The sequence below is a fragment of the Wolffia australiana genome, chromosome 14 (assembly GCF_029677425.1).
Source record: "Wolffia australiana isolate 7733 chromosome 14, ASM2967742v1".
In the NCBI taxonomy this organism is placed as follows: Eukaryota; Viridiplantae; Streptophyta; class Magnoliopsida; order Alismatales; family Araceae; genus Wolffia; species Wolffia australiana.
The window spans coordinates 14570825-14585833 of NC_135848.1; the positions used below are offsets into that span (position 1 = coordinate 14570825).

At 39.6% G+C, this 15009-nt stretch overlaps 1 protein-coding gene across 3 annotated transcripts; it reads left to right on the forward strand.

Annotated features, from left to right (window-relative positions):
• Positions 1–232: 232 nt before the first annotated feature.
• Positions 233–8716, forward strand: LOC144712181 (Mitochondrial substrate carrier family protein). Of its 3 annotated transcripts, none has more exons than XR_013583743.1 (10): positions 233–367; positions 1209–1256; positions 4764–5790; positions 6471–6589; positions 6683–6807; positions 6985–7084; positions 7175–7252; positions 7807–7886; positions 8038–8123; positions 8490–8544. XR_013583743.1 is itself a non-coding variant. In XM_078586379.1 (10 exons), the coding sequence occupies exons 3-10, from the start codon at positions 4836–4838 to the stop codon at positions 8581–8583; spliced, it is 1641 nt and encodes a 546-aa protein (XP_078442505.1). In that variant the 5' UTR covers positions 233–367; positions 1209–1256; positions 4764–4835; the 3' UTR covers positions 8584–8716. The 3 variants fall into 3 exon arrangements, 2 of the variants coding, with proteins under 2 accessions (XP_078442505.1, XP_078442506.1); XM_078586379.1 differs by having other exon boundaries at positions 7803–7886; positions 8490–8716; XM_078586380.1 differs by lacking the exon at positions 233–367 and adding an exon at positions 401–455 and having other exon boundaries at positions 7803–7886; positions 8490–8716.
• The last annotated feature ends 6293 nt before the right edge of the window (positions 8717–15009 follow it).

Sequence of the window (15009 nt, forward strand, 5' to 3'; positions counted from 1 at the left end):
AATTTTGGACAATTTATGTGAAGCACATGACAATGCAATGGTTAGATTATAACATGAAATATATACACTGAAAATAATATTATGAAATTTCATCACAATATGGAAGTGATTAGATCTCCAAGTCTTTAAAGTTTTTTAAAATGCACCCAGATAAAAGTTGGCATGAGTCATGAATAGATACATTTTTAATTTAAAAAAAAACTAATTTTATAGTATAAAAGTGGTCAATTACGGCACGAATTCCAGTATCAAGTGTTTACTCATTTTCCACGAATTTCTTGAATGGTTCTTCATGTTTTTGTAGTTAGAAATGTATATTTTGATGGTATTACGCGGATCAGGCTGCGTCGTCTCGTCGATTATTCAGGTATTTCCTTGTCGATCTTCTCCTTTGGCTCCTCATCTGTTTTCCTTCTTAGGAATGGTTTCGGCGGGGAACGTCGATTTCTTCTTTGGTTGGGGATTGATATAATTTTCCTCTTTAATTCGTACGAATTAATCTATTATAAATGCATGAAGATCTGAATCATTGAATCGAATCCGTTTTACTTTACTTAAATCTCGTTCCTTGGAATTGGAAATGTGTTTCAGTGTACTTCTTGTTCAGCATTCTTAGTTTGTGAGTCAATTATCTTGATTCGGTATTGTTAGTTCGAGTTCTTTCCGTCATCTTAGGTTTCTGATCTCCATGTTTGATACCGCTCTTAGTTTTTTTTTCCTCTTTCTTTTTTGCGGAATGCTCTCTATCGGTCTTTCACTCTGTCGGTTATCTCGCTCTCCTCTTTTTTTTATCTCTCTTGCTCTCACCCGTTCTTTCTCTCCTTATTTTTATTTCTTTCTTTCGATATCGAGGTTTTTGATCGCCAGGTTTCTTTCCGCTATTGGATAATGATCTACAATGTCGATGTTTTATTGGGGGGAAGTGATTGAAGAACTGCTCATTTTATTTCTTCGTGGGCATTTAAAAAAAGGGCAGATTAATCCCTCTTAAATTCTAATCAACTTTGACCTTTATCGGACATCAGAAAGCTGGTAGCAGATGAACATTTCTGGTTTTCTATTTTGTGGGCCGATTTGTGGAGGATACTAAATATTCTTATTTTTCCTTCTAAACTCTCTTTTATGGGTGGAAAATGGATTCTAGATTTCCTTCCTCACTGTTGGTACGGTTTCAGGGATTTATTTTGGACAATTTATTTTTTATTCAGGTTTCATCTGACATTCGTCATCACGGCAACTGCATGTTGTTGAATGATGTAAGTTTTCCTTATACTTTTCAAATATTTCAACTTGGTACGATAGAAATCTCTCAAATTTGAAATTACATAGCTTGCCCCATCATTATCATTAAATATTTCCTCAACGCAATTCTCCAAAAGACTGGGAAATGTAGAAATAATTATTTCCTCAAAGAAACATCGAATGCTATGATACAACCCAAATGAGTGGATTGATTGAATGTACGATTTGTCTGAAATATTCGATGAAACACTTCAAGTCAAGCTAATTTTCCATTTTGCAGAATATAGAGAGGTTAAGGGAGGTAGAGATAAGGGTTCCTGGGGTCAAAGAGGAGAAAGGGAATGGTAAGGGAATGACAAAGGTTGCTTCTCTTCAGAAGGACGCCATTGTGTGTGTGTGTGTGTGTGTGTGTGTGTGAGAGAGAGAGAGAGAGAGAGAGAGAGAGAGAGAGAGAGAGAGAGAGAGAGCACAGGCTGCATTACTCATTTGACTTGACTTGAGGAAGGGCTTAAGATTCTCAAGTTCTGGGCTGGACCTCCTGATTGGGCCTGGTTTTACACCTGGCTGTCTTCCTTTCAGAGGTCTGACTTCAGCAACAACTCAAGCTGAGGAGGTGGGACACTTCGCAGACAGGATACCAGAAGAAGTACGAGGTGTACCTGGTCAGCGGGAACAAAGGCCACCTCAATGGAGATCAGATGGATGCATGCATAAATGGGGGAAAGGCAGATAGGAGTGCTAGCCGGAAGCATAGACTGCGGGAGACAGCAGGCACACCCTGCAGGTGATTGGGCCAGTGACCACTGGGAGTATCACCATACCTATTATCTCTTACAATGAACCCTCAACTGTCGGTTTGAGAATGTTGGGACAACTTCCAAGAGCAAGGAGATGGTCATTGGGTCTTGGGCCTTGTTCTTTCACCAGGGAAACTACCATTCATGCTTGAGGAAGCTTGACCAAGGATCCCTCTCGCCTGAGGCTATTCGTTTCCTTGTCCCCATTATCAATCCTAGGGGCATCTCCTTGCTTTGTTTTATTTTGAAGGAAGGATTGTCACCACCTTCCACGAAATGAAAAATGTGTGAACATGAAAAAATGTATTCATTCTTCCCATTCTTTAAATGGATTTATTGAACCATTTTTTTTATTTTGCTGGGCGTTCTGTCAGACAAGAGGGTGGAAGAATTGCTAAGCATGCAGCAGTCTCTATCACACTTACAACCTGCAAATGGGATACAGAAGGGCCGGGTGTGGAGAGGCCCATCATTTTCAGTTCATGAGATATACAAGAAGACCAGAGAGGGTACAGTGGAGGTGTCAATCATTCTTACTTGCAGACTTTTATTGAATCAGAAGGTTCCATTAAAAGTGAGGATTTTTGGATGGTTGCTGCTCAAGAGGGGAGTTATGTCTTGAGTCTTCTGGAAGTGCATGCTTCCAGATAGATCGGCAGTGTGTCCCTTGTGTGCACAGGGTGAGGAAGATTTCTCTCATCTGTTCTTTAAGTGCTCGCTCGCCTGTGCCATATGGAGCTCACAGAAGCTGTGGCATCTGATGAGGCGTGCTGCGGCTTGATCCGGGAAGGTGTTTGCAGAGGACGTATGGAGTGGGAAAGGCTCCTTGCAGAGCTATGGCCGATATGGCTGCACTGCAATGAGGTTGTGTAAGGGAAGGGCTGTCTCGAAGACACTGTCCTACATAATGTGGAGAGTTTTATCTCATACTGGTTTAGGAGGGAGTGAAGGATGGAAAGAGCGCCATTCTGGTCCATCATGTATTTCATGATCATGTATCACTACATTCAAATTGATCACCATTATGGGGTGATCTTCCTCTTTTTCTTATAAAATAAAAATTAGTGGGACAGGTAATACTTTCATGAACGAATTGGGATGCCGGTCTAGTGGCAAAAAGCACTGGAAGTGATTTATGTGTGCATATATTCTCCAGAGGAGAATATTTAATGGGGCTCACTGTGCTTTTTCCATTCGTGGAATCTGGATAGAATGCAACTGGATTGGCCACCTGACAGAAGAGTGTGTTATGATTTCATTTTTTGGATTCTAGTAAATAATGTGACAGTTGTTTCTGTCCATTTTTTGATGGGGACAATGTTTAAGTAATCTGATGATTTTTAATGTTCTGAAATTGTGATTAACTAGGTAATCAGACCCCTAAGCTAGGGCATTTTGGTATTTCTGAAATGCGTTAGTTTTTGCTTGGCGGGCTTCACGGCAACCGATTATGACCCTTTGCCTCCTTCCATTTATAGGCTAATTGAGTTGAATAACCAGTTTTGGGGATCATTGAACATTTCTATTGAGCAGACTGGGTTCAATCTTGTTCAGGCCAAGTCAATTGAACTACTCTGCCAATCCAATCATCAATCAGGCCATTCCAATGATCAAATGTGTCAGTATGATCCGACTAATAGGATCGTATTCCTTTCCATAGTTGAGTATAAACCTACATGGAAGCTTTCATATTGCACATTATAATATCCATGGATTCACAGCAAACCAGAACCCTATTATGATGGCCCATTCATGGATATGGATGGCTCATCAAATCTAGTAGGATGCTCATCACAAGAGGTGCAGGCTATGTTGAGTAACCAATGCTGGCCTGGTTGACTTTGCCTGAACTAGAATTATAGAGTAAACAATCCGGTCACCGTGCCAAGGAGATTTATTAAATTAGAGAAAAGAATCCGATGCTTCCAGGAACAAGCATCTTCCCATTGCGGTACCAGGAATGATAGATCCACTGAGATTCAATGTATAAAACCTGCATCTGTGGGAGAGATTTGCTGAACTTACTCCCTATGGAAGGAGAATGACAGAGCATCTATCAGAGGATTGCCCATTAACTGATCCCAACAATATTCATGGCATTTGGGAACCATGACAGAAAAAGGTATATGTGAATTTTTTGCTCTTGAATTCTGTAATGGAGGTCTGACTTGAGACCCACCAAGCAGTCATCATCGTTCTCTTCCTTGGAGCTTGAGGTTCTGTTGAACTAAGAAGCTTGAAATAGCAATACAATGGTAATAGCGTAGGGGACACTTCTTTTTGCTATTTTGTTTTTGTAGTTGCTTCATTTCCAGGTTCTACGTGGTTCTTTTAACAAGTCCAGAATTGTGCTTCCCATCATTTTGTGGATGATGAGAGGATGACAACAAGTCATCCATTCGTTCTCTCCAGAATGACTATGAGAAAATCATCTGAGCATAGTTAATGACAATAATTAACTTTCATCATCATTTTCATTCATCTGCAGCAGGATAATGAGGACGATAATGAAATAGTCCTGTATTAACTGGATGAGGTGCTCATCGTCACTCAAACTGCAAATGATGACGATGAGATAACAGGTTTCTGGATGTTGAGCGCAATTTTTTTTCGTCCTCTGCAAAGACCATAAATAGTGGCAGTCCAAATTTCTTATTGTCAACCTTTATCTAAGCTTACATTTCAAATTCCCATCATATTCTAAGTCGTTATTTTTCTTTGCAGACATAACCATATGGCGTTTCATTCTCAAATGCCCCAGTTTGTTTGGGAATAGTAACTTGAGACTTTTACCAGATGGTGAAGAGGCCTCCCAAGGGAGACGACCACTCCATCCAGTATCCTTGTTCTTCTGTCAAAATCTCTGCAGCAAGAGTTTCAAAGGAACCAAATGATATTTCAAATGTCGAATCTGATGGGAAGAAAATCGTTAACCCTCCCACCAAGATTCTGACCACCTCGCAGTTTGTATCTGGAGGAGTTGAATTATGGAACATTCTAAGCCGCCCCCTGAAACCTTCTCAGTCGTATATGAGAGAAAGATTATCTGGAAACTTTCATGGCGTTTTCAGTGTAGGTTACCACTTTTCGACTGTGGCAAAGCCAGAAGAAAAGCATGGGGAGACAAGAATAACAACTGGGCATCACTGTCTGGGGAAGGAAAGTTTTGGAAATCAGGGTTTCACCTCTCTTAGTTCAACAGTGATCTTCAGTTCGTCTGAGCCTGAGGATCTACATCTTGGTGATCAGAAAAGCAATGGGATTATCTCTGAATGCCATGAAGAAATTTCTCGAGATCTGTCTCGTGCCTTGTGCTCTGAGGAAGGAGTCACGAGGCCGTTGGAAGCTTTCAATTTCTCCAGCTGTCAGAATGTTGGCCCCCCATCTCCATCTTCAATCTCTTGTTCTGGTAAGCAGGATGACCAGGTAAGCCATGGCCATTCTTACCCAGCTTTGGTTAAGTCGTCTGAAGAACCAGACATCAAAGAAGGAAACACATTAGAAAAAGACAAGAAGGCCCTTCATTTCCATAGTCCAGAGACAACAAGTGCTTATTCAACTCCTCTATCTTTGTGGGTCAAAATAGAAGAGGTCTTCTCTCAGGGAAAACATGCCCTGGCAGGAGGACTGGCTGGCATATTCGTAAGTATATGCTTGCATCCCATGGACACTGTCAAGTCTATAGTGCAAGCACATGGTGTCAGCAAGGAGAGCTTGCTATATACCATTAGGAAGATTACATCTGAAAGAGGTATTCTTTGGAAACCATTTGAGCTATTTGATATTTTTTAATCTCTTGTCGAGTTATGTTAGTTTGAATAATATTGGTGAATGCATGTTAATAATTGAATCTAGGGTTTGAATTATATTGTAATTGACGTCCATGTTTGGTCTTGGTCAATTGACGCTGATTATGGTGATTTGTCACCAACCCATGGATGATGAGGATAAGGAAGATGATGATTCATTGTCATCATCATTGTCACCCCCAGATTGTGTTATTGGCATCCATGTTTGGGCTTGGACAGTATACAATAATAAATGACAATTTGTCATCAAATGATGGATGACAAGGGCAAGGACGTTGATCCATCATTGTTAATGTTATTGACATCCAAATCTCGACATCGCTATTGTCATCCATGTTTGGGATCCGGAAAATGGCGACAATGATGAAGATTCACCGTCAGCCGATTGATGACAAGGACAAGGACAATGACAATTTGTTATTGTCATCATCGTTGTCTTCCCCTACTATCATCATCCTCATCATCCTAGCATTCAAAAAAAAAATCATCCTCATCATCATCCATGTTTGGGCGTTGGAGAATTGACGAAGATAATGATGAATCGTCATGCCATTGTCATCATCCACTTGTCATATTCATCGTTGATGAACTGACTCTAACTGGATCAGAGTGTCATCGATAGGTGTCATGGGTCTTTATCGTGGAATTCCCAGCAATCTGGCATCTTCAGCCCCAATCTCGGCTGTTTACACCTGCACCTATGAATCAGCCAAGGGGACTTTTCTGCCTCTCTTGCCCAAAGTATGTTTTTCATCTAATTTTTTTCTTTGTCCACTTCTTCCATCTTCTCTTATTTCCAAGTGATTGTTAATGCGCTTGGTGGGCAAATGGCAGGACTATCATTCTTTGGCACATTGTGGAGCAGGTGGCTGCGCAAGCGTAGCTACTTCTTTTATTTTCACCCCCAGTGAGCGAATAAAACAACAGATGCAAGTACATTCGTGCTACAGTAATTCCTGGTGTGTGATCGTATTTTTCTCAGCAATATAAACTTTATGATAACGAGTGTTGCATTAATTTTATTTTATTTTATTTTTTAGATTTTTAGAGGTTGATTACTGGAATTATACTTCTTTCATGTTTTCTAATCGCAAAAAGCAACCCCCGTTTCATTAAGTTTTATTATTTCTCATTAGGAATGCGTTGATTGGGGTCATAAGAAAGGGTGGTCTACCTTCCCTGTATGCCGGTTGGCGTGCGGTACTTTGTAGGAATGTCCCTCACTCTATTATCAAGGTCACTCTTGAATATCTCCCAATTTCCAATATTATTATGAAAATTATGATCTTTAGGATTGATCATCCCAATGATTATTCTTTCTTGCAGTTCTACACTTATGAACGTGTAAAGGAAGCAATGAACTCGTCATCAAACCTGGATGCTCATCCCAGTGCATTTCCCACTGTAAGTATTTTGTGCTTGTGAAGAGTTTAAACATTGGATAATCTCCAATCCATCCTAAGAATCATAGTTAGAATAGAATCATCGCATATGCCCCAACCAGAAATTTTAAATAGAGAAATCATAATTTCTTTTTAGTTGAGGCCAAAATGTCTTCCTCTAATTGATAGATTGCCGGGGAAAAAAATTTTCATTCAATTTATTACTGTTTTATCTTTTTGCCTTTGACGAAACAAATGCTTGGATTTCTCAGCATGATCAGATTAATCTCTACGATTACCACCTGTTTCATATTTGGTCCTCACTATTCTTTCCATAATTAAATATCTCATTTCGTGGGTGTATAAATTTTTCATAAAATGTGTTGAGACACTGATGGAGTTTTTTTTACAGTGATTGAAAGAAGTACAAAAAGGGATGCAATACATTTTTTCTGATTTGTCCAATTGAAATTTCTCAGAGTCCTTCCCATCAAAGAACTAGAAATATGCGTACTTAAAATTGAAAATTTCTGATCTGGCTTTCACAAATTTGTGATCTTTTTTTCTGGCAGTTAGTGTGTGGAGGCCTTGCGGGTTGTACTGCTGCTCTTTTCACCACTCCATTCGATGTAGCTAAGACGAGACTGCAGGCGCGGGTACTTGTAATTTCCTTTAATAGAAAATCCTAATTACAGGGATTCTAATTAATCGAAAAATAAAATATCCATTATGTTCAAGTCTCATGGTACCCCCCGTAGTTAGTTTTTTCTGGGAATTTTGAATAAATGAGACTTTGTGGCGCTGCAGATGCCAGGACCTCAGATAAAGCACGATGGTGTTGTAACATTATTGAAAGACATCTCCAGACACGAAGGAATCAGAGGCCTCTACAGGTTGATGTACCCATTCTCACAATTTAAAAACAACTATAAACGCAAATACTTTTTCATTCCCTATTGGAATTTTGGTATACATTTGATTCTCCTGTACCAGAAAGAAATTTTATTTTATTTCACATCGGAAATATGTGGTATCCCATAGAAAAATGTGATATATATGCTTATATATGTATATATATATATATATATCTTTTCTCTCCCTTCGAGAGTATGGGATATTTATTTTAAGGGCTTTCCTTAAAATGTAATCTTACAGGTAAGAAAATTAAAAATGAAAAAATGCACTACTGTAATGTGTTGGGCTGGAAATTTGAAATTTCAAATATTAACTCTTTGTGTTAATGTTTTGATGATTTTCAGGGGTCTGACGCCGAGACTTTTAATGTACGTCTGCCAAGGGGCCATTTTCTTTGGGTCTTATGAGTTTCTTAAATCTTTCTTCTCCATACCCTAGTTGGAGGGGTAATCTGCCAGGTCAGTCCTACTCCAGTCATATCCTACGTGGTCATATTTTATGGGATAAACTGGTGGACTCATTAATTCAAATTTAATTTGATAAAGCATTATAATATCAGTAAATAGAAATAGTTGTTGGCCATTTATTCAGAAAAATTGCATTTCTAACCGTTTCCGCTGTCTGGCGGCCTGACTTGGAAAGAATAAATGAGGACACTGGGAGATGAAAATATCACAAGGGTATGTGAGCAATAAAATGTTATGAAGGGTGGAGCTAGTTTATAACAAGTAGGCTCTCTTTGGAACAGGTGGAATGGGACTGAATGGATATCCACTAACAGCATTTCCTTTCATTTGAGTCATCATCTGCCCATGATCTATCATCATCACAACTCTGTCATCAGTCTCATTCAATCATTCATTCATGATAAAAAACAGAACGGATGGACAGATGGATGACGAGATAGACTAAATATACAAAGAGAGGATGATTGGGAGCAATTGGGGAAAAGAGAGAGAGAGCAACTGAGGAGAGAGAACGTGAGAAAAAGTGCAAGAAATAGAGAATGAATGAGCCAGAGAAAGAGGGAGCCCAAAAAAGAAAAAGAATGATTGAGAGTGTGAGAGAGTGCACATGAGATACAGAGAGAGAGAGAGAGAGTGATCAAGAGCAAGAGAGAGGTAGAGAGACCAACAGCAAGAGAGAGATAGAGAGAAAGACAGAGAAAGAGAAAGAAGAGACGAGAGAGAGCGAGCGAGAGAGAGAGAGAGAGAGAGAGAGAGAGAGAGAGAGAGAAAAGAGACAAGGAGCAAGCAAGAGAGAGAGAGGCCACAAAAGATAGAGAGAAAGAGAGGGAGAGTAGGGAATGGCACAGGACATGGTGCCCCGGACGTGACAACGGATGACGGAATGTGACGGATGGTGATGTGACGAAACTTTCATCATGTCACTGTCCCATCAAGCGTCCCAGCACATGCAAAAAAAACCGTCACGCTACTGTCACTGTCCCTCCATTGGGTGTCCCGTCACGTCCCCGTCACGGTGACGGCGTCACCGTCACCGGTGACGTGAGAAAACTTAGTGTCTCTCTCTCACTCACCCTCTCCTCCTCTCTCAGTATCTCTCTCACCCTCACCTCTCTCGGCATCTCTCACTCTCACCCTCTCTTCCTCTTTCGGTATCTCTCTCTCACCCTCTCCTCTCTCTGTATCTTTCCCTGACCCTCTCCTCTCTCGGTATTTCTCTCTTAGCAACGAGTCTTTCTCTCTTCTCTCTCTTATCTCTCTCTTCTGGTTTTTACTGCTCTGCGTCTCTCCGTCGGCCAGAAATCTCATGATTAGCCACCCGTTCGAGGTGTCTAAGAAGGTGTCCTCTTTAAAGCGGCCTACACTCCTGCCCCTCCCCCCCATTAACTAGATTTCCTGCTTCACGTACAATTAACTAAAACGAAGACTCTCTCCCCCTCTCTCTCCATCTCTCTCTATCAGTCTCTATTTCCCTCTCTCTCTCTCTATCTTTCTCTATCTCTCTCTCTCTCTCTCTTTCTCTCTCTATCTCTCCTCTTTCTCTCTCATCTTGAAACCCAGTAAAGTTGACCAAAATCCAGAAGGATGTTTTTTGTGTCAGCGGAGGGCGATCGGTGCAATCTTGGGCATGCTTATAATGACCAGAGGAGAGTCGGTCAGATCTAGTTCATACTGTTTTATAATCTTTCCAGTTGTATAATCTCTTGACAAAGATAAATAATGTGAATGCAGACAGTACTGTGAGACCCATCGTGTTTACATACCAAATTACCTGTGCCCATCTGCTGCGTTGTCTAGTTCCCTCCTTAGAACAATTTTTAAATGCCATGGCCGTCATCCATGATGGCCGTGACATCACATCACGCATCTTGGGCTCCCCATCACTGTCAAGTCACCGTCACGTCCCCTCCGTCATCCGTCACCGGCACCGTCACGTACCCTTAAAACCGTCACCGTCACCGTCATGTCATCCGTCAGGTTTCCGTCACAGTGACGTGTGATGTGACGGATGACACTTGCCGTTCCCTAAGGGAGAGTGATGTCGATAACAGTCCATTGATGGTCACAGTCTCTGTCGACAAAATCACCATTTCTGTTGATGACAGCTGTCCCTATTGACGATGGTCGTTATTCCAGTTGACGATGGTCACCCTCCTGGTTGATGATGATCATCATCCTTGTCCACGATGGTCGTCAAGTCTAACACAGTATCATCCCCGTCCATTGTCCCCATCACCAATGGTGGTCATCCCCCTCATCCATGGTCGTCGTCCCTGCATTCATGATCGTCCTCCCCATCACCCCTATGTCCATGGTTTTCATCCCTGAAGTAGATGGTCATCATATCTCTATTTGGCAATCATCACTCCCATTGTCAGTGGTTGTCGTTCCCCTCATCAACCATTGTTGAAAGTGGTTGTCTCCTCGACGTCAATCATCATCCATGTCGTTTGTAGTCGCTGCCCCTATTGTTTGTCGTGTTCCCCATCGTCATCACAACTCCATCACTACCATCGATAGTTCTCTCCCCTGTCATCCACACTTTTCGTCCACGTCCTCAGCGGTCATCGTCCCTGTCATCAGCAGTCATCGTCTCCGTCATCCACATCAGTTGGTCCTGTCATTGTTGGCCATGGTTTTTGTTGTCAACGAATGTCCCCATTGTCCATGCTAGCCATCCATGCTAGTGGTGATCTTCATGTGCGTCGTTGATGTTCACTATCCCCATCATCTATGGTCATCGTCCATGTCATCGTCGTTTGGTGTCCCCATTGTTGGCCCTTGTCTTGCCCTCATCAGCAGTGATCATTGTCAGTGTTGACCATGATCCTCATCCCTATCATCTTCTGTTGTCAACCACATCGTGGATAGTCGTCCCCTTCGTCCACAATGGTCATCTATATTTACAACGCATCATCCCCATCTTCTCCATGTATGAAGGTACTCTTATATTTTTGTTTTTAAAATATTCTTCCACATTTATGTCATCCTAAACATCATTAGTCATCACTCATACTCATCAGCACTGTCATCTTTCTCATCAGTCATCCATTATCTGTGACGAATGACAAATGATTGATGACTGAATTCAATTCATTCATTCAACCATCCATTGCTCTGGACGGTGACAGACGATGAAAAATGGACAGAATGGATGATGGTGGATGATAAGGATAGCCCTGCTCACTCCCCTTCGGTGAGTATTGGAATGATAAGCTGGTTCAACTATGCTAGTTAGCTACCCACCTGGCAAAGAATAAAAATATATTATTTATCATTTTGACACTTAAAACAATAAAAAACATACAACTTGCTATGTATCATCGATAGATTTAGTAAAAATTTGACATCACATTGATTTTTAATATTTTAAATAAAAATAATTATCAGAGTAGATTTAAAAATATTCAATCTGCTCACCAACAAAATCTATCATTATTAGAGTAGATTTAATCGTATTTGTCAATGTTTTAATCCAAAATATACCTTTTCTCTTATTATATGGTTCATCATGTGAGATGTTTCATAAAATAGTAGATATTTCGTTTATGAAAAACAACTGTAAAGCCAATCATTGTTGGAAAAATTGTAGATGATTTATTACCTGATCTGGGATAATGTATGCTACAATCCCATTTCCAGAAGCTTTGAAGGCATCTCAAACGAAGACAAATAGCAAAGAGGATACTCTCAAAACTTGAACCAGGGGAGAGTTGAAATGTTACCCTTAAGAATTAGTCCAGGTATCATCGAGATTTGAAATCATCTAGACTGAGGCAAATTTATGTTGTCATGGATTTGAGTTTAATCAATAAAATTTATAAACCAATACTCATGAGATAATTCTAGCTAGTGGATGAGAATGGGTTGTCTCCGTAGGAAACAGATCTTAGGGATTTAACTATCTCTAGATAGTTATTTGGCTAGGATGCGAAGGGATGCCCATATGGTAATAGGTAGTGATGCAATGGAAACAGTGAGATGAGAGGTGAGGTACTAGTTGTTGAATGAAGACTTGGATGTCGATGGAAGAGACTTGGTAGTCAAGGAGACATGAATATAGTTGATGGAAATGGGGGAGTAAGATGAGTGAAGACATAAGGAGAAGATGGCGTATCTAGAAGATGACTGAGAAATTAGATGGAGGGAGATAGGTGTTTAGGGTTTCTGAGGAACAAGCATAGGAAAATATGAGATGACATTGTGATGACATAGGTGATGTATGACGTAGATACCAAAAGATGGTGGGTGGTTACGAAAAATGGTTGATGATGATAAGAAAGAGTGTATTGACTTAACTAATGGATGTAATGGAGATAAAATCAATGTAAGGAAAGATGCTAACCTTAGAACCCTACATTTCATCAAGCTTAGGGCAGCTTCTTGATGCAAATCAGACTCTTTTCTTCTTTGTTGATCTCTTTTCCTAACACCAATAAAACCCTTGATGGACCTTCAAAACTTCACTCTCGTTCAATCTCCCACTCTAGGAAGAAATGAGTTTAAAGATATTATTTAAAAGATTGGGGGCTCAGTTTATAGATCCAACCATACGGATTAATATAGGAGAGAAAGATGAAGCTACCCTTAATATTTCAGCTCAATTGGCCTTCTCAATCGTCAAATATCGAGCCCTATAGTTGGATGATTCATAGCTGTAGATTTATCATTTCATTACATCCTCGACCGACAGCTCCTGTCATGCCACATGTGAGTGCATCCAAAAGAGAAAGAGAGAAATAACAATACACATTTCTAATAATAATAAATAAAGGGGCATGTGATATGGCGGCCAGTCAACGTGTGCCATATCAGTGCGATTTCTTAAAAGCCCCAATTAATGAGTGACACATTGGTGTCACATGTACACATGGCGCAATGTGTCTAGTGACATGTCATCTGGTGCAGCCCTTTTTCACTAGTCAAAGGAGAGAGGAATCAATAAAAAAAGTAATACTTTCATTCGGATCTCCCCAGTCTTTATGCGCATTTAATGGGAGAAAATAGTTGTATTTGGTCCATTGGGCCATCTCATGTGGAAAATTTCTACCGACTAAGAAAATTCATATCTTCATGAACATGTAAATATCATTATATTAAAATATTAATAATGTGTGTTATCATAAACCAATCACACATTTCACGTCTCATTCAATGTTCATTGATAAGATGTGTTCATTATAATGCATGTGTGATACTTATAATGAAGTTCAGAAATGCATACAATGACTAAGCGAATTATGATGACATCATAATATGGATATCATTACTCTTTAAATATGTATTTTGAATATTCATATTCATAGGTGATAAGCACAAAATAGGGGTCAATTTTACCAAATTTAAACCCTTGTCGTTGTCAATTTTAGCTTACACAATAAAATTTATAAAAACCCTACTTAAGATGTGTAGTAATAAGTAAAGGGTATCGTCCAAGGGAAGCTAGTAAGTTAATTCAGTTGATAATCTACTTGAATAATTTGACTCTAATTAGAGTTAACTTGATCTTCAATGAAGATCAAATCACCCTAATTAGATGAGAAATTTAGAAAGGGGGGTAGAAGAGATGGGATGAATAGAATAAATAGGGAGGTCTAAATTGGCTTCTTTAATCCAAAGAGAAGGGTCAAAGGGGTCAATTAGAGAGGTTGAGAGAGAAATTTTGATTTGGTTTGGTTGGTTTTGTAGGTTTGATAATTCAAAAATAAGTACTCTATTGGATAATAAAAAGGGAAATTTAATCTCCTAAAAATTGAAGTTTTTTTATAGTTTTGTTTTAATGTGCACTTGGAATAGCTAGGTAAATCTCTCAATTTCTCCTCTTAATCCTAGTAAGGTCTTGTACATGCCGCTCAAGCCAAGCGATTTAGAAGTTCAGACGAGAATCAAGAAGAACCATCAAGAAATTAAACTAACATCATCCAAAATACACAAACAATTCAAATACAAAGAAGTAAAAAGTACCAAATTGGTTGATCCAAGCTGGAGCTCCTCTCTGTTGATAGAGCACCATCAAGAATGACCCCCTCCTCTCGAACTTTGGCTTTTATACTTAGGTTAAATGGTAAACATTACCATTTTACCCCTAATTAGGAATTAATTTTTATCCTTCAATGTAGGCGTGATCTAAATGATCTAACCATACAGATAGAAATCAAGACGAGCAAATCCACTAAAAAATCATCCCAATCAGACTTCAAGAGCAAAAGTTATGAATAAATGAATTTAAACCAATTTTAGCCATTGGATTTAAATCCATTTATTTATTAATTTTTTTTAATGTGCAATGATGTGTCGTCTTCTCATTGGCGGGTCCATTTTGAATTCCATTTTTTGGGTTTGATCTCTCAGTGCCACGTACCCCCTGGCGAAAACAAAAACAAAGAAAAAAATATCA

Coding starts and splice junctions, on each gene's coding strand:
- LOC144712181 (XM_078586379.1), top strand. CDS start 4,836: ATGGTGAAGAGGCCTCCCAAGGGAGACGACCACTCCATCCAGTATCCT. Junction 5,791..6,470: donor GAAGATTACATCTGAAAGAG/GTATTCTTTGGA, acceptor TGTCATCGATAG/GTGTCATGGGTCTTTATCGT. Junction 6,590..6,682: donor TTCTGCCTCTCTTGCCCAAA/GTATGTTTTTCA, acceptor GGCAAATGGCAG/GACTATCATTCTTTGGCACA.